The sequence below is a fragment of the Pelophylax lessonae genome (assembly GCF_965119305.1).
Source record: "Pelophylax lessonae genome assembly, chromosome: 7".
In the NCBI taxonomy this organism is placed as follows: domain Eukaryota; kingdom Metazoa; phylum Chordata; class Amphibia; order Anura; family Ranidae; genus Pelophylax; species Pelophylax lessonae.
In genome coordinates, this window is record NC_138774.1 from 300,657,668 (window position 1) to 300,676,960 (window position 19,293).

Consider the following 19,293-nt stretch of genomic DNA (forward strand, 5'->3'; position numbering starts at 1 on the left):
TGATCACAGATTGCGCTAATGAGCCAATCACAGCTGGTCAGGTGTGAACAGACTTACTGCTTATCAGCATTCCCCCCGCACGCACTGCCCCTGTATGAGGAAAGGAGAGCAGATGGAAGGTATCCAGTACAACAAGCTAGTTGTGGTGAAACGCGTCAAGGAAGGCGATTTCAGGTGGAGACATTTATACAGTTTTCATCTTTTGACAAATTATAAAGAAGAGCTACATTTTGGAGTGAGGCTTACATTTTCTTCGGACTGGAAACTACTTACAACCTTGAAGCGCGTTGCCTTATTTCTATTTACACTAAGAATTGACTGACTTTCCCAGGGGTTTTCATCCTCTCTACATATCCACCACTCAGCAACTGGACATCTTATAACGGGTCTCATCCTTAGCCGCCCTACTGTCCCAAGTCAGTCCTATTCGTATCCACTATTACAACCCTGATGAAGGGGGAGGCACTTCACTGAAACGCATTGGATTTACTTTTGACCTGTGAACTTCAATAAACTTTGATTCCACCGTTACAGTCCTGATGAAGAGGGGGGGAGGCATTTAATGAAACACGTTAATTTACGTTTGACCTGTGAATTTCAATAAACTTTGCATCCACCATTACAGCCCTGATGAAGAGGGGGCAAGGAATTTGGTGAAACACATTTGATTTATTTTTGACCTGTGAACTTCAATAAATTTTCCATCCGCTGTTATATTCCTGATGAAGGGGGGGGGGGGGCGGGCATTTCACTGAAACATGTTGGATTTACCTTCGACCTGTGAATTTCAATAAACTTTGCATCCATCATTACAACCCTGATGAAGAGGGGGGGTGAAACACGTTAGATTTACCTGTGAACTTCAATAAACTTCGCATCCACCGTTACATCCCTGGTGAAGGGGGGTGGGCATTTCACCGAAACGTTGGATATACCCTTGACCTGTGAACTTTAACAAGACTATAAATATACCCTCGTTTGTGTGTTGGCACAGCCCCTTGTAGTCTCCATTAGATGTCCATGTAATGGGGTGACAGCACAGGAACATAACTAGGCGACAGGGACAGAGCGTTGTCACCCTATGAACGTCAATAAACTTTCCATCCACTGTTACAGCCCTGATGAAGGGGGAGGCATTTTGAAACATGTTGGCTTTACCTTTTGACCTGTGAACTTAAACTTAACATCCACCATTACAGCCCTGGAAAAGGGGGGAGACATTTTGCTAAAACGTGTTGGATAAATCTTTGACCTGTGAACTTAAATAAACTTTGCATCCACTGTTCCAGCCCTGATGAAGAGGGACGGGCATTTTGCTGAAACACGTTGGCTTTACCTTGACCTGTGAACTTTAATAAACTTCACATCCACCATTACAGCCCTGATGAAGGGGGAGGCGTTTTGCCGCAATGTGTTGGATTTACCTTTGACCTGTGAACTTCAATAAACTTCACATCCACCATTACAGCCCTGATGAAGGGAGAGGCCTTTTGCTGAAACACGTTGGCTTTACCTTTTGACCTGTTAACTTTAATAAACTTTGTGTCCACCATTAGAGCCCTGATGAAGGGGGAGGCATTTTGCTGAAACGTGTTAGATTTACCTTTTGACCTGTGAATTTCAAAAAACTTCACATCCACCATTACAGCCCTGATGAAGAGGGCGGGTATTTAGCTGAAACGTGTCAGATTTACCTTTTGGCATGAGAACTTCCAAAAACTATGCATCCACCATTACTGCCCTGATGAAGAGGGGGGGGGGGCATTTACCCAAAACGTTTTGGATATACCTTTTGACTTGTGAACTTTAATAGACTTTGCATCCACTATTACAGCCCTGGCAAAGAGGGAGGCATTTTGCCAAAACGCGTTGGATATACCCTTGGCCTGTGAACTTCAACAAAACTTTAGTAATATACCCTTGTGTGATGTGTGTTGGCACAGCCATTTGTAGTCTCCGTTAGAAGCCCATGTAAAGGGGTGACAACACAGGTACATAACTAGGCAACAGGGACAGAGAGTTGTCACCCTAAATCAGGAAGTGACCTCCATGGCAGGATCACCAGGAATTGTTTAAATGAAAGCTGCAGATTTAAAAAACATACAAAAAATAACTTTTGAATCGCTATGAAGCTCTTTTGTGACCAGGTTTTCACCTCCTTCAGGAATGGTAAATCTTCATCCCCCCCTTCTACCCCCTCCCGCCCCCAGGCCACCCCCCTTTTACCCCCTCCCGCCCCCAGGCCACACAGTAACTGACCAGCATATAAAAATATGAGTTTTTATTTATTTGGAATACGTTTTCTACTCTCCTGTGATACAGTATAAATACATTCTATAAATACTGACCCCAGGCGTCCCTCTGTGTCACAAAACTTCCCTCGAACCCGTGGCGTCACAAAACCCACGTTCAAAAGTCATGGCGAATGGTAAAAAAAGCTGAAGTCGTCGGGCCCCGGCTGGAGGAAGAGGTGGGAGGGGGGGAGGAGAAACACGTCTATGTGAGTATTCATATGTACAACAGCTTAGAAAAACTGCCCCTGTACCCGGCTGTGTGTGTATATATACACTATATTACCAAAAGTATTGGGACGCCTTCCTTTACACACACATGAACTTTAATGGCATCCCAGTCTTAGTCCGTAGGGTTCAATATTGAATTGGCTCCGCCCTTTGCAGCTATAACAGCTTCAACTCTTCTGGGAAGGCAGTCCACAGGGTTTAGGAGTGTCTATGGAAGTATTTCACCATTCTTCCAGAAGAACATTTGTGAGGTCAGGCACTGATGTTGGAAAGAAAGGATTGGCTCGCAGTCTCCGCTCTAATTCATCCCAAAGTTGTTCTATTGGATTGAGGTGCAGGCCAGTCAAATTCCTCCACCCTAAACTCACTCATCTATGTCTTTATGGACCTTACTTTGTGCACTGGTCCAAATCATTTGGTGGAGGGGGTGATTATGGCGCGGGGGTGTTTTTCAGGGGTTGGGTTTGGCCCCTTAGTTCCAATGAAGGGAACTCCTAAGGCTTCTATCAGGTTTAGGTCAGGTTGAGGTCAAGTTCCTCCACCCCAAACTCGCTCATCCATGTCTTTATGGATCTTTCTTTGTGCACTGGTCCAAATCATTTGGTAAGGGGGGATTATGGGGTGGGCTTGGGCTTGGCCCCTTAGTTCCAGTGAAGGGAACTCTTAAGGCGTCAGCATACCAAGACATTTTGGACAATTTCATGCTCCCAACTTTGTGGGAAGAGTTTGGGGATGGCCCCTTCCTGTTCCCACATGACTGCGCAAAGCAAGGGCCATAAAGACATGGATGAACGAGTTTGGGGTTGGAGGAACTTGACTGGCCTGCACAGTCCTGACCTCAACTCGAAAGAACACCTTTCGGATGAATAAGCACGCAGACTGCGAGCCAGGCCTTCTCATCCAAAACATCAGTGCCTGACCTCACAAATGGGCTTCTGGAAGAATGGTGAAACATTCCCATAGACACTCCTAAACCTTATGGACAGCCTTCCCAGAAGAGTTGAAGCTGTTATAGCTGCAAAGGGTGGGCCAACTCAATATTGAACCCTATGGACTAAGACTGGGATGCCATTAATGTGTGTATGAAGGCAGGCGTCCCAATACTTTTGACAATACTTTTTGACTATTCTGGAAGAATGGTCAAACATTCCCATAGCCACACTCCTGAACCTTGTGGATGACCTTCCCAAAAGCTGTTATAACTGCAAAGGGTGGGCCAACTCAATATTGAACCCTACGGACTAAGACTGGGATGCCATTAATGTGCGTGGGAAGGCAGGCGTCCCAATACTTTTGGTAATACAGTGTATATGTGTGTGTGAGGGCACATATATACACGCACATGTGCACAGGCCGAGACCCATACTGGTACCCACATACATGCTCAAAGACTTCCATCTTCATCCAAACACAGACTCACCCGAGGAGGCAGAGTGGAGATTCTTCCTACAGAGATTATTCTCTTTATAAAAAAAAAAAAAAAAAGCTTTACTGTCGTTGTGAACACCATATAATAAAACCCCCACCGTATCATCTGAGAGTATATATATAATATACGTCTCCTATTATATATATATATATACTGTATATCTCAAAGCTTGAGAGAAATGCGTCACCTGTCCATGTCCCATTCAATTTTGGATTTGATACTGAACCCCGTGTCGTGGACATCTCTGTAAACATAGAAAATAATATACATTGTGGCCTTTCCTTGGTAATAAGAACACACAAGAAGCCTAAAAAGAAACCTACAGCTTTGCCGGCACACTGACTAATCACTGGCGGGTCACACTAACTAATTCAGCAAACCAGACCGACTTTACTAGTCTTCTTCCCATGTTGGAGATAGTCTGACGAATTTGGAAGTTCCCATGTTGGAGATCATCTGACCAAGTAGGCCTCCCATCCTCTAAAAAGAACCTAGCTGACAGGCCTCGGGGTTCTTGTACGGACAAGAACCTAGCTGACAGGCCTCAGGGTTCTTGTACGGACAAGAACCTAGCTGACAGGCCTCAGGGTTCTTGTACGGACAAGAACCTAGCTGACAGGCCTCAGGGTTCTTGTATGGAAAAGAATCTAACTGACAGGCCTCAGGGTTCTTGTACGGACAAGAACCTAGCTGACAGGCCTCAGGGTTCTTGTTAGGACAAGAACCTAGCTGACAGGCCTCAGGGTTCTTGTTAGGACAAGAACCTAGCTGACAGGCCTCAGGGTTCTTGTACGGACAAGAACAACCTAGCTGACAGGCCTCAGGGTTCTTGTACGGACAAGAACAACCTAGCTGACAGGCCTCAGGGTTCTTGTGCGGACAAGAACAACCTAGCTGACAGGCCTCAGGGTTCTTGTGCGGACAAGAACAACCTAGCTGACAGGCCTCAGGGTTCTTGTACGGACAAGAACAACCTAGCTGACAGGCCTCAGGGTTCTTGTACGGACAAGAACAACCTAGCTGACAGGCCTCAGGGTTCTTGTACGGACAAGAACAACCTAGCTGACAGGCCTCAGGGTTCTTGTACGGACAAGAACAACCTAGCTGACAGGCCTCAGGGTTCTTGTACGGACAAGAACAACCTAGCTGACAGGCCTCAGGGTTCTTGTACGGACAAGAACAACCTAGCTGACAGGCCTCAGGGTTCTTGTACGGACAAGAACAACCTAGCTGACAGGCCTCAGGGTTCTTGTACGGACAAGAACAACCTAGCTGACAGGCCTCAGGGTTCTTGTACGGACAAGAACAACCTAGCTGACAGGCCTCAGGGTTCTTGTACGGACAAGAACAACCTAGCTGACAGGCCTCAGGGTTCTTGTACGGACAAGAACAACCTAGCTGACAGGCCTCAGGGTTCTTGTACGGACAAGAACAACCTAGCTGACAGGCCTCAGGGTTCTTGTACGGACAAGAACAACCTAGCTGACAGGCCTCAGGGTTCTTGTACGGACAAGAACAACCTAGCTGACAGGCCTCGGGTTCTTGTACGGACAAGAACAACCTAGCTGACAGGCCTCGGGTTCTTGTACGGACAAGAACAACCTAGCTGACAGGCCTCAGGGTTCTTGTACGGACAAGAACAACCTAGCTGACAGGCCTCGGGTTCTTGTACGGACAAGAACCTAGCTGACAGGCCTCGGGTTCTTGTACGGGCAAGAACCTAGCTGACAGGCCTCGGGTTCTTGTACGGACAAGAACCTAGCTGAAAGACCTCGGGGTTCTTGTACGGACAAGAACCTAGCTGACAGGCCTCGGGGTTCTTGTACGGACAAGAACCTAGCTGACAGGCCTCGGGGTTCTTGTACGGACAAGAACCTAGCTGACAGGCCTCGGGGTTCTTGTACGGACAAGAACCTAGCTGACAGGCCTCGGGGTTCTTGTACGGACAAGAACCTAGCTGACAGGCCTCGGGGTTCTTGTACGGACAAGAACCTAGCTGACAGGCCTCGGGGTTCTTGTACGGACAAGAACCTAGCTGACAGGCCTCGGGGTTCTTGTACGGACAAGAACCTAGCTGACAGGCCTCGGGGTTCTTGTATGGACAAGAACCTAGCTGACAGGCCTCAGGGTTCTTGTACGGACCACTGGCTTCCCGAAAATTCCATTCTTGTGCACCGAAGAAACTCCCAAACACAAACGTTCAGATGGCTCAAAACTCGACCCACAATGCAACGTGAGCGCGATAACCTACTCATTGCACTTTGGGTTGTGAAGGAAATGATAGAACATTTAATGGACGCTGAAGGCAAGTTCTTTTTCTGGGAGGCACAGGTGACATATTGTGACAAGCCAGTGGTATGTACTAAAGCTTTATGGAGCTTTTCATTACCTCGATATGTCCACCTGTTTCATCACCAGAAGTTGGTACCATTCAATTGGACTTGTTCTGTAATGTTAGAGGTTTCACTGCTTATCGAAATGCCTTCCTTGGTTCTAAATGGGAAAAGACACTTGGATGAGAGGTGGGATGTCTTCGACATTACAGAAAAAGTCCATGAATGTGGCCAACTACTGCTAGATAATCCATGACCTGCATACACGAGAACCTTCACAGGCCTCTGTTTTGTCCTTTTTGTAGTGCCAGATTCTGTTTAAGTGGAAATCAGTGTATTCAACAGTAGGCAAATCTTTAAGCTAAACATGATATTGGCCTACCGGTTCTAACAAACTATTCGCTGGAAGTACACCATGTGGCCAAAAGTCTGTTTATACCTGAGCTACATGAGCTTGTTGGACATCCCATTTCATAACAATGGGATTAATATGGAGTTTTCCCCATTCTTTTATGGCTATAACATCCTCCACTCCTCTGAGAAGACTTTCCACAAGATTTTGGAAGGTGTCTGTGCAAATTTTGGACCACGTATGTGGTCAGGTGTTGATGTTGTATGAGAAGACCTGGCTCACCACTGGCATTCCAATTCATCCCAAAGGTGTTCAGTAAGGTTGAGGTCAGGGCTCTGTGCAGGACACTCGAGTTCCTCCACACCAAACTGGTCAAACCATGTCTTAATGGAGTTGCCTCCTATCTTCCAATAGTCCTTAATATTAAGTTGTCCCCTTAGCAATTTTGGCTTCCTTTCACAAGATTTTGGAGGGTGTCTGTGGGAATCTGTGCCCATTTGTAAAGTCAGGTACTAATGTTGGATGAGAAAACCTGGCTCATCATTGGCATTCCCATTCATTCCAAAGGTGTTCAGTAGGGTTGAGATCAGGGCTCTGTGCAGGACACTCAAGTTGGGCACCCTATCCTAAAACCTTGGTCCCCTTTGGTCACTATACCATCCTCCACTCTTCTGGGAATACTTTCCACAAGATTTTGGAGGGTGTCTGTGGGAATTTGTGCCCATTAGCGAAAGGTACTGATGTTGGGCCTTAAGTTGGGCACCAGAAAAATGCCCCTGGTCACAATGGGTGATCCAATTCATCTCAATGGTGCCCACTAGTAAGTTCAGGGATTTGTGCAGGACACTCGAGTTCCTCCACACTAAACTGGTCACACCGTGTCTTGATGGAGTTACCTCCAACTTCCCAATGACCATTAATATTAGGTTAGCCCCTTAATTAAAAAAAGGAAAACTTCTGCAAGATTTGGAGCGTGTCTGAGGTCAGGGCTCTGTGCGGGACACTTGAGTTGGGCATTCAATCCTAAAACCCTGGTCCCCTTTTGTTACTATAACACTCTCCACTCTTCTGGGAAGACTTTCCACGAGATTTAAGAGGGTATCTGTGGAAATTTGTGCCCATTTGTGAGGTCAGGTACTGATGTTAAAATAGGAGATCTGGCTCACATGTTGGTCCCCACATTGGGCACCAGAAAAAAAGACCTGGCTCACCATCGGCATTCCAATTCATCCCAAAGGTGTTCAGTAGGGTTGAGATCAGGACACTCAAGTTCGGCACCCTATCCTAAAACCCTGGTCCCCTTTGGTCACTATACCATCCTCCACTCTTCTGGGAAGACTTTCCACAAGATTTTGGAGGGTGTCTGTGGGAATTTGTGCCCATTAGCGAAAGGTACTGATGTTGGGCCTTAAGTTGGGCACCAGAAAAAAAGACTTGGCTCACCATCTGCATTCCAATTCATCCCAAAGGTGTTCAGTAGGGTTGAGGTCAGGGCTCTATGCAGGACACCTTGGTTTCTCCAGGACCTCAAACCTACTGTCCCATTTCTAGGCTAAGAAGACCTAATCTGAAAGGCATTTGGTAGGGTTAAGGACAGGTACTGAATTTAAAGACTTATTCCAAAAGTCTCCCAAATGACGGGTTGAGGTCCAGGCTCTGTGAAGGACACTCAAGTTCCTCCACACCACACTGGTCACACCATGTCTTTATGGAGCTGTCTTTGTACACAGGGGACAGTCATGGTGGAATAAAAATGGGTCTTCACCAAACTGTTACCCCTTTTGTATGATGGAGTATTACCAGGACCCTTCACTGGAGACACCCAAAACTTAGTCATCGGGAGGGAGGCCAATAAACTTTTGTCATTAAAGATATGTGTGATGGTCTGGTATCCAAAAACTTTGGCCACATGGTGTATTTACTGGGCATTTTTTTTTCAAAAATAACTCATGCCGCATACCTATTACCTTCGTAACCTTTCTAAGATGGCTGGCTTCATATATTTGGCACTGGGAAGATTAAGGTAGTTTTGAAACTAGGACCGTGTTCAGTCCCATTTCTTAGCTGGTGAATGAATTTGGCACACATTTGGGATAGAGCAGAGTAGGCTAGGTGATCGGGATCTTGATTTTCAGTCCCTCTGTCCCGTGACCACCTTCTGCCTTCCAATAAAAATCTGGTCATGTTTCTAAAAACACTTTTTTTTTTCAGAAATACGATCTCTACCAGAGCCTAACACCCATCCCCCAGTCCTTCTATACTAGTAAAGATGTTTTGTCATCTGTTCCTCATCAGATCAGGTTCTCCACATGTACAGACAGTGAGGGTTTACAGTAACTGGAAAGTCCGAATGGTGAACGTTGATGAAGAGCTTGGTGGGAAAGATAAGGGACAATACATTGGGCTTGGTTCCCTCCTGCCTCTTCTCCAATGACGTTCCTCTTAGTCGCAGCCCGTTATCTGCAAATTAATGTTTCCCTCACCCCAAGCTGCCCTCACTCTAGGTGCCTCCACAAAGGTAAAAGCACTTTAGGAAACAAGAGCACAACACAAGTGTGTCCTTGGTGGGTCAGGACCGAATCGACCCTTTCCGTATTAGAAGCAAAGCCCCACACCTGTCCCCCTTCTCCTTTGGGGGGTATGGAATGTGTCATTTGGCCTCTTCCTTGTCTCTGACACCTTCAGGTAGACTTGGTGTCGGGGCAAGGAGGAAGTGCAGCATGGTGGGGTGCTATACTCTGGTGGTGGAGTGTGAATGGGGGAGACCGGTGCTGTTGAAGCCTGCAGAAAAGGTGTTGTAGGGGTGAAGGCTTTGAAGTCCCACCAGAGAATTGGGAATCATGGTGATGGTGTTAGGTGTCATGAGTGGAATGTCGTCAGGGGAACGACGTAATGTAAGGGTGTAGTCAGAAAGCGTAGCGAGACGCAGGTTGTCGTGGCCGGAGACTCCTCCTCCTTCACAATCGGGGTGTCCGGCATTTATTTGCAGGGAACTGAGCTCCTCAGGAGGTAGGGGGCTGTGTGCCGGATCCCGGGTGGCCGAGGATCGCTGCGGACTCGGCTGGCGTTGAGTGTCCTGACGCCGCTTATCATTGCGGTAATACAGAGCTGCAAAAGCCAACACGTTGAGGAACAAAAGAGAAGCTCCCACAGCGATGGTGACACTCAGCTCCGTGGAATAGTCCCTGGGATCCTGGATGACAACTGGGTCCACCTGGTCGATATCGGGGTTCCACTTGCCTGGGCCATTCAGCGTGGGCGAGGCAGCCGGACGCTTAGTCTCCCAAACCTTGGGTCTGCGGGTGATGTGTGAATTCTGAGTCGTGTCAGAAGGTGGCACCTTGGTGGTAGTAGACGTGTAGTGGAACATGTCATGTAGATTATAAAGGTGCGGCACCAGATGTTTCCAGAACGCCACCTTGGTGGCCCGGTAGTGATCGCGCACCCGTGGCTTCAGGCCGATGTGAAGATACAGCTGATCCCGTGGACTGTACTTAGACCAGGCCACCTCCTCGAAACGGTTCGCCTTGGTATGGATGAACTTTGTATCCTGGGGGACAGGTTTGTTGGGGTCACTACAAAATAAAAAATAAAAGATGAGATCATTGAAGTTTCAATCATCAGGAAATCTAAAACAGTTCAACTAGAGGCAAAACTTTTTCCCCATTTTGGATAGAGTGATGGAGGGTCACCAGAACTAGTGTCCCCATTGGAAGATATTACTTTTCTGGGGACAACACAAAATTTGGGATTTTACTCTCACTTTCAATGATAATGGTAAATAGAGAGGGAGAACCTCCCTACCGGGGACACAGACCACAATAAAAAAAACTGACAGGGGGGTCTAATTCCCCCCCCCACCTCCCCCTCCATCCACCATTAAAAAAAAAAGGTTTTGCTTCTTTTACTTATACTTTTAGAGATTTATTTTCACTTCCTGAAAAAGGGAGTTTCAAGAAACAACAGGAAATCTCTACAAAGTGCGGGAAATCCATTCTTGGACAGAGAATGTCCCCATTGGAAGATGTCCCTTTATTTCTGTTCTGTAGTCACATAACCAAGATGGTTTTCATGTATTAAAGTGGTAGTAAACTTTGCATTTTGATTTTTACCTCCAGGCTAGCCTATAATAAAGCTTACCTGAAAGAATATCTCCTAAATGTGCACCGTTTAGGCATAGCTCCCAAATGTCCTGGCTTTTGCGGGTCCGCCCCGGATTTTGCGGGTCCGCCCCGGATTTTGCGGGTCCGCCCCGGATTTTGCGGGTCCGCCCCGGATTTTGCGGGACCGCCCCGGATTTTGCGGGACCGCCCCGGATTTTGCGGGACCGCCCCGGATTTTGCGGGACCGCCCCGGATTTTGCGGGACCGCCCCGGATTTTGCGGGACCGCCCCGGATTTTGCGGGACCGCCCCGGATTTTGCGGGACCGTCTCGGATTTTTTGCGGGACTATCCCGGATTTTTTGCGGGACTATCCCGGATTTTGTGCGGGACTATTTTGGATTTTGTGCGGGACTGTCGCGGATTTTGTATGGGACCGTTTTGGATTTTGTGTGGGAGCGTTTTGGATTTTGTGCGGGACCGTCTTGGATTTTTGCGGGACCGTCCCGGATTTGGAACAAATTTTCTCTGTCCCGCTTTCTCCTCATTGGTCCCTCGTGCTCTTCTGATCTCATATATAAAATGCACTATTTATCTCCCAGCGCTTAATCTTTCATCCAATTTCTAAATTTCTGCATCTGTAAATTCCAAAATCCAATATAAAGTAGTGGTAAAAAAAAAAAAAAAAAAAAAGATATTAAAAAAGATAAAAACATAAAAAAAAGATTAGTTAAACCCGCGATTGTTTTTTTTTTTTACCACTAATCGCGGTTTTAACTAATCTTTTTTTTGTGTTTTTATGTTTTTCTTTTTTTTTTATCAATCCCCTTTAACCACTTTAAGACCGGAAAGCCTTCCTGACCAGGGCCTATTTTGCGATTCAGCACTGCGTTAATTTAACGGACAATTGCGCAGTCGTGCGACGCTGTACCCAAACGTCCTTTTTTTTTTCCCACAAACAGAGATTTCTTTTGGTGGTATTTGATCACCTGTGCGATTTTTTATTTTTTGCGCTATAAACAAAAAACGAGCGACAATTTTGAAAAAAAAACAATATTTTTTCAAATTTTTTATATGAAATTCCCCCAAAAAAAGGAAAAATCTAAATTTTTTATCATTTTAGGCCAATTTGTTTTCTGCTACATATTTTTGGTAAAAAAAAAATCTCAATATTTTGATTGGTTTGCACAAAAGTTATCGCGTCTACAAACTAGGGGAAAGATTTATGCCATTTTTTTTTTTTTACTAGAAATGGCGGCGATCTATGATTTTTTTTTTTTCGGGACTGTGTCATTGCGGCGGGCAGATTGGACCCCTAACTGACATTTTTGAGACTTTAGGGGGGGACCAGTGACATTACTACAGTAATCAGTGCTAAAAATATGCACTGTCACTGTAATAATGACACTGGCAGGGAAGAGGTTAACATTGTGGGTGATCAAGGGGTTAAATGTGAGCCTAGGGGAGTGATTCTAACTGTATGGGGGCGGGGCTTATGAAATGATCATAGAGACATGGTTATCCCAGGGGTGATCAAAGGGTTAAATATAAGCCTAGGGGGTGTTTTCTAACTGTAGGGGGCGTGGCTTGTGAAATGACCATAGAGACCTGTGATTCTATATAGAAGGAGCTCTGTGATCATTCCAGGGAGAAGAACGGTCAGCTGTGTTTCCAACATCTGACCGTTGTCCTCTCTCAGCGGGGAACGATCGCGGGTGTCAGGTGGTAATTGGAGCCCCCTACCCCGTGCATCAGGTTCCCCGCTGAGGAGCGGAGGCGGGAGAGCGCCGGTGGTGCGCGCTCGCCCCCTTACCTCCGGAGAGCGAGTGCCGTATACCTACGTCGCTTTGCCCAGGAGCGGCTGCCTGCCGCAGTAAATATGCGACGGGCGGGTGATAACTGGCTAAGGGGGTGTGGCAGGGGGTGTGTCCTATGCCTTTTGCTAATCGATGCCCCTTGTTCCCATCTCGGAGAGTTGGGAGGCGTGGGTTTCGGAGATATTCTAGCGAGCAGCCGGTGACGTCACGGGCGCATGCGATCTGAAGGAACGGCATACCCGTGCTCTTCTTTCAGCGATGCGTGCCGTGGCCGAGCATGCACGGGAGTGGCGCCATCACGGCTCGGTCATTTAAGCGGATGCAGCCCACGAAGCGGGAAGACCGGGTGAAGGGGGAAGCCTCTGCAGCGGTGACAGAGAGCCAAGAGTTTACTACCCCTTTAAATATGAATGGTGCAAAATATAATATTTTTCTTTAGAATTGTTCTAGAAATATAAAGGGGTGAATAAAAAGAAATATAAGGGGGTGAATAAAAAGAAATATAAGGGGGTGAATAAAAAGAAATATAAGGGGGTGAATAAAAAGAAATATAAGGGGGTGAATAAAAAGAAATATAAGGGGGGTGAATAAAAAGAAATCTAAGGGGTGAATAAAAAGAAATATAAGGGGGTGAATAAAAAGAAATATAAGGGGGTGAATAGAAAGAAATCTAAGGGGGTGAATAGAAAGAAATATAAGGGGGTGAATAAAAAGAAATATAAGGGGGGTGAATAAAAAGAAATCTAAGGGGTGAATAAAATGAAATATAAGGGGGTGAATAAAAAGAAATATAAGGGGGTGAATAAAAAGAAATCTAAGGGGGTGAATAGAAAGAAATATAAGGGGGTGAATAAAAAGAAATCTAAGGGGGTGAATAAAAAGAAATATAAGGGGGTGAATAAAAAGAAATATAAGGGGGCGAATAAAAAGAAATATAAGGGGGTGAATAAAAAGAAATATAAGGGGGTGAATAAAAAGAAATATAAGGGGGTGAATAAAAAGAAATATAAGGGGGTGAATAAAAAGAAATCTAAGGGGGTGAATAAAAAGAAATATAAGGGGGTGAATAAAAAGAAATATAAGGGGGTGAATAAAAAGAAATATAAGGGGGTGAATAAAAAGAAATCTAAGGGGGTGAATAAAAAGAAATCTAAGGGGGTGAATAAAAAGAAATCTAAGGGGGTGAATAAAAAGAAATCTAAGGGGTGAATAAAATGAAATATAAGGGGGTGAATAAAAAGAAATATAAGGGGGTGAATAAAAAGAAATCTAAGGGGGTGAATAGAAAGAAATATAAGGGGGTGAATAAAAAGAAATCTAAGGGGGTGAATAAAAAGAAATATAAGGGGGGTGAATAAAAAGAAATATAAGGGAGTGAATAAAAAGTAACGCCACCACTTTCATATCTTGCCAGCAGATGGCAGCACTGACACACTGTGCAGGTTGTGTGGGTTCTCAGTGGTCACCGGGTCATTATAACTCCGGCACACCGGACATTATTTCTCCTCTGAACGGCTTTGCTCCCGACAGGGAAAAAGCAGCTTAAAAAAAAAAAAAACCATGCCTAAAGCCGTGTTTTGCACATGCGTTTAGACACATTCAGGCGTCTTTTCTTCGCTTCTGTTGTAAAAAATTAGCAAATAATTATTCTTCATAAACTTAGGGCTAAAATGTATTCTGCTGACTGACTGGTGACAGTACAGAAAAAAGAAAGTTACATTTTTTTTTTTTCTTTTTAACAAATTTTTTTTTTTAATACATTGTGACCAGAGCAATAGAATGTTACCATAATACGGTAACATTGTACTACTTTAGGGAAGTGATCAGGATTTTTTTTATTATCACATTATGATTGCTTATAACAGTGAATTTCATGGCTATAAGCAAGCATTGTTTACATTTTTTCTCTTTTTTTTTTAGATTAATTTTTTAACACACTATGACCAGAGCAATATGTTACCATAGCAAGTTTTGTAATTTTTTTTTTTTTTTGGGGGGGGAAAGTGTTGTGTGATTGTTGTTCAAAGTGTGACAGCACTGAGAGCTGAAAATTGGCCTGGGCAGGAAGGGGGTGAAAATGCCCAGTATTGGGGGGGGGGGCAGGAAGGGGGTAAAAATGCCCATTATTGGGTGGTTGGGGGGCAGGAAGGGGGATGAAAGGGCCCGGTATTGGGGGGGTTGGGGGGCAGGAAGGCAGTGAAAATGCCTGTTATTGGGGGGGCTGAGGAGCAGGAAGGGGGTGAAAATGCCCGTTATTGGGGGGGGGTAGGGGGGCAGGAAGGGGGTGAAAGTGCCTGGTATTGGGGAGGGCAGGAAGGGGGCAAATGTGCCCAGTATTGGGTAGCAGGAAAGGGGTGAAAGTGCCCGGTATTGGGGGGCTTGGGGGGCAGGAAGTGGGTGAACTGATCCGGTATTGGGGGGTTGGGGGGCAGGAAGAGGATGAAAGTGCCTGGTGTGGGGGGCAGGAAGGGGGTGAATGTGTCCAGTATTGGGGGGGTTGGGGGGTCAGGAAGGGGTCAAAGTGCCTGGTATTGGGGTTGGGGGGCAGGTAGGGGGTGAAAGTGCCCGGTATTGGGGGGGTTGAGGGAGCAATAAGGGGGTGAAAATGCCTGTTATTGGGGGGTAGGGGGGCAGGAAGGGGGTGAAAGTGCCTGGTATTGGGGGGCAGGAAGGGGGCAAATGTGCCCGGTATTGGGGGGCAGGAAAGGGGTGAAAGTTCCCGGTATTCGGAGGCTTGGGGGGCAGAAAGTAGTTGAACTGATCGGGTATTGGGGGGTTGGGGGGGCAGGAAGGGGATGAAAGTGCCTGGTGTTTGGGGGCAGGAAGGGGGTGAATGTGTCCAGTATTGGGGGGGTTGGGGGTCAGGAAGGGGTGAAAGTGCCTGGTATTGGGGTTGGGGGGGCAGGTAGGGGGTGAAAGTGCCCGGTATTGGGGGGTTGGAGGGGCAGGTAGGAGGTGAAAGTGCCTGGTATTGGGGGTTTGGGGGGCAGGAAGGGGGTGAAAGTGCCTGGTATTGGGGGGGCAGGGAGGGGGCAAATGTGCCCGGTATTGGGGGCAGGAAAGGGGTGGAAGTGCCTGGTATTGGGGGGGCAGGGAGGGGGCAAATGTGCCCGGTATTGGGGGCAGGAAAGGGGTGGAAGTGCCTGGTATTGGGGGGCTTGGGGGGCAGGAAGTGGGTGAATTAATCCGGTATTGGGGGGTTGGGGGGGGCAGGAAGGGGATAAAAGTGCCTGGTGTGGGAGGCAGGAAAGGGGGTGAATGTGTTAAGTATTGGGGGGGTTGGGGGGTCAGGAAGGGGTGAAAGTGCCTGGTATTGGGGTTGGGGGGGCAGGTAGGGGGTGAAAGTACCCGGTATTGGGAGGTTGGGGGGGCAGGTAGGGGGTGAAAGTGCCTGGTATTGAGGGGGTTGGGGGGGCAGGAAAGGAGTGAAAGTGCCTGGTGTTGGGGGGGCGAAAGGGGATGAAAGTGCCTGGTATTGGTGGGGGGGCAGGAAGTGGGTGAATGTGCCCGGTATTGGGGGGGGTCAGGAAGGGGGTGAAAATGCCTGGCATTGGGGGGTGGGGGGAGCAGGAAGGGAGTAAAAGTGCCCGATGTTGGGGGGGGCAGGAAGTGGGTGAACGTGTGCGGTATCGGGCGGGGTTGGGGGGGTCTGGAAGGGGGTGAACGTGTCCGGTATTGGGGGGGTTGGGGGGGCAGGAAGTGGGTGAACGTGTCCGGTATTGAGGGGGGGTTGGGGGGATCAGGAAGGGGGTGAAAGTGCCTTGGGTTGGGGGGGCAGGAAGGGGATGAAAGTGCCTGGTGTTGGGGGGGCAGGAAGGGGGTGAACGTGTCCGGTATTGGATGGTTGGTGGGGCAGGAAGGGGGGGAACGTGTCCGGTATTGGGGGGCAGGAAGGGGGTGAACGTGTCCGGTATTGGGGGTGTTGGGGGGGGGCAGGAAGGGGCTGAAAGTGCCCGGTATTTGTGGGGTTCAATGTTGCAATTCTCTGGGCACCAGGCACTCCTTTTTTCCATCCAGTCACAAGTAGGACATGGAACATTTACTTTTCATTCAACCTTCACAGATTGCCGTTCATCTACATTCTTCTGCTAGAATCCGCCGGCGGAGGAAGTTTACTATAGAGCTGACCGAGGACCAGATAGTCCCCCGCCATCTCTATGACCCTCAGAGGCCAGAAAGGTCATCATGATGTCATTTTCGGAGCCGTCACATGTAAACACTGCCGTTTTTTGTTTTTTTTTTGGAAAGCCTGAGATCGATTTTTTTTTTTTTTTTTTTTTTTTGTATCTCAGGCTTTCCAGCCTAGAGGAGAGATGTGAGGTCTTGTAGACCCCACATCTCTCCATAAAGAGGACCTGTCATGTCCTATTCCTATTACAAGGGGTGTTTACATTCCTTGTAATAGGAATAAAAGTGATCAAAAATTTAAAAATTTAAGGAAAAGTGTAAAAATAAAAAAAAATTCAAATATATCATAAAAAAAAAGTTAAAGCGCCCCGTCCCCTTATGCTCACACGCAGAAGCGAACGCATACATAGGTCACGCCCACATATGTAAACAACATTCAAACCACACATGTGAGGTATCACCGCGATCGGAGTGAGAGAAATAATTCTATCCCCCGACCTCCTCTGTAACTCTAAACTGGTGACCTGTAAACATTTTTAAAGCGTAGCCTACAAAGATTTTTAAATACCGAAGTTTGGCGCCATTCCAAAAGCATGACATGTTGGGTATCTATTTACTCAGCTAACATCATCTTTCACATTATACAAAAAAAATTGGGGTAAATATCTTTTTTTTTTTTTTTTTTTTATTCATGAAAGTGTTTTTTTTTTTTTTTTTAAATGGCGTTTGAAAAATTGCTGCGCAAGTACTGCATGACATAAAGTTGCAACGACCGCTATTTTATTCTCTAGGGCCTCTGTAAAAAAAAAAAAAAACAATTATATATATATATATATATATATAATATTATTATCTAAATCCACCTGTATTGAATTGTATTGTAACTGTATTGTCTTCCCTTATATTGTAAAGCGCTGCTCAAACTGTCGGCGCCATATAAATCCTGTATTATTTATATATATATATATATATATAATATTTTTTTTTTTTTTTGAGACCCTAGAGAATAAAATTTCTTATATAATGTTTGTGGGGTTCTGAGTAATTTTCTAGCAAAAAATAAAAGATTTTTACATGTAGGAGAGACGTGTCAGAATTGGCTTGGGAGGCAAGTGGTTCACTGACAAACCTCAGTCAAGCCTCAATTGCTTCCAGAGTTAATTTTTTGCCACATGTTACCAGTTCTAGTTACATACCCGGTTTTGGCAAAGTTGGTCCAGAAGGTCATGACTACGGCACTCAACATGACGTCATTCTTGGAGAAATTGCACGGGAATAGATCTGTAGGGCCCACCATCGGGACACCGAAGACATAGGGTAACTCGTCACCATGGGCGGCGTCAGACCAGGCCGGTTTCATCAAACTCTGACAGTGATGGTAAAAGGCGTAGAAATAAGTTGGCGAGCCATAACGAGCGTGCAAGTCAGCAGTCACCACCGACGGCTCCACCCACTGGTGGTCAGTGAACAGAGCCACCAAAGTTTTGCGCCGAGTCTCGGGGTTGTCTCGGTCAGCCCAATCCGTGTACATGAACTTGATGGTCTCACGGAGCGTGTCTTTGCCTTCCGGGTACCCATAAAGGTTGTCCACAAAGTTTGACACCGAGTAGTCAAAGTCGCTTCCAGAGACGCCGTCCTCCGCATCCACCACGTTTTCCACGAACTTGAGCCCTTCCCCTTGGTTGACCCCCAGCATTATGTCGTAGTTGAGAAATTCTCCTTGCTCCATGAGGATCTCTGGGTCATCTGGGATGACGTCTCCATCAATGACGGGCCCAAAGGCAACGTGATACCGCGCCGGCTGGATGTCTTGCTCCACCAATTCTTTGGCGCTCTTCTGACGCAAGCAATCCACCATGTCGACCGTGTCCAGCACATTGCATCCTACTTTCTCGGCCAGCAGACGGGTGTATTTCACGGGTTGGTAGTTGACGGCCCAGCTGGACAGGGCTGATCCGCTTTGTATGATGGCTCTCTGGAACAGACCTGCCACAAAAGACCAGATTTACTTATCTACACGGAGCATGACATATCTACCCATCTACACATTTCTATTTCACACCGGGACCCCCGTATCAATGTTGTATTAATCCCGTCTCATCGGTACAACATTTACGGGGGTGCCTTTGAAGTGGGAGTCTCTGCTGGTTTTTTTTTTAATAAACTCCCCAGCATCAGACACTGCGAGACAGAAAGACAGACGGAGATGGCGAAATCCGCAACTCCACTTCCTGCCCAGCTGGTCTCAGTGTGTGCCAGGGAAGAAAGCAAACACAAGAGGAGCATTCTACAGACGGGAGGGGATAGAGAAAAATGAATGGAACCAGAGGAGAGGAGAAGAGGGAGAAAACAAAGAGTACAAAGACTGGGAAATGAAGTGTGAGAAATAGGTAACCGAGGATCGCCCGGCACTACTACTGTAACTACACCATTATATAAAATGTCAACCAACCATCGGGCCATTTATAACGTCAGAGTGGGGGAGGGAAAGAAAGAAAGAAACAGAAATAATCATAAAAAACAAAGTCAATAAAAATCAAAAAGGGGAAAGACTAAAACCGGCCTCATGCTTCCTATATTCCCCTCCATCTGCTAGATCAGCGGGGATCGA

General features: G+C 46.5%; 1 protein-coding gene across 3 annotated transcripts in view; it reads right to left on the bottom strand.

Annotated features, from left to right (window-relative positions):
* Nucleotides 1-8,233: 8,233 nt before the first annotated feature.
* NLGN3 (neuroligin 3) overlaps nucleotides 8,234-19,293 on the bottom strand; it is a 177,628-nt gene continuing 166,568 nt past the window's right edge. For all 3 annotated transcript variants that reach the window (XM_082263364.1, XM_082263363.1, XM_082263362.1), the window contains 2 exons: nucleotides 17,879-18,668; nucleotides 8,234-10,211 (listed from right to left, as the gene is read on the bottom strand). In XM_082263364.1, coding sequence (XP_082119490.1) covers nucleotides 9,368-10,211; nucleotides 17,879-18,668 — 1,634 coding nt within the window. In that variant the 3' untranslated portion in view covers nucleotides 8,234-9,367. The remainder of the gene's footprint in view (nucleotides 10,212-17,878; nucleotides 18,669-19,293) is intronic.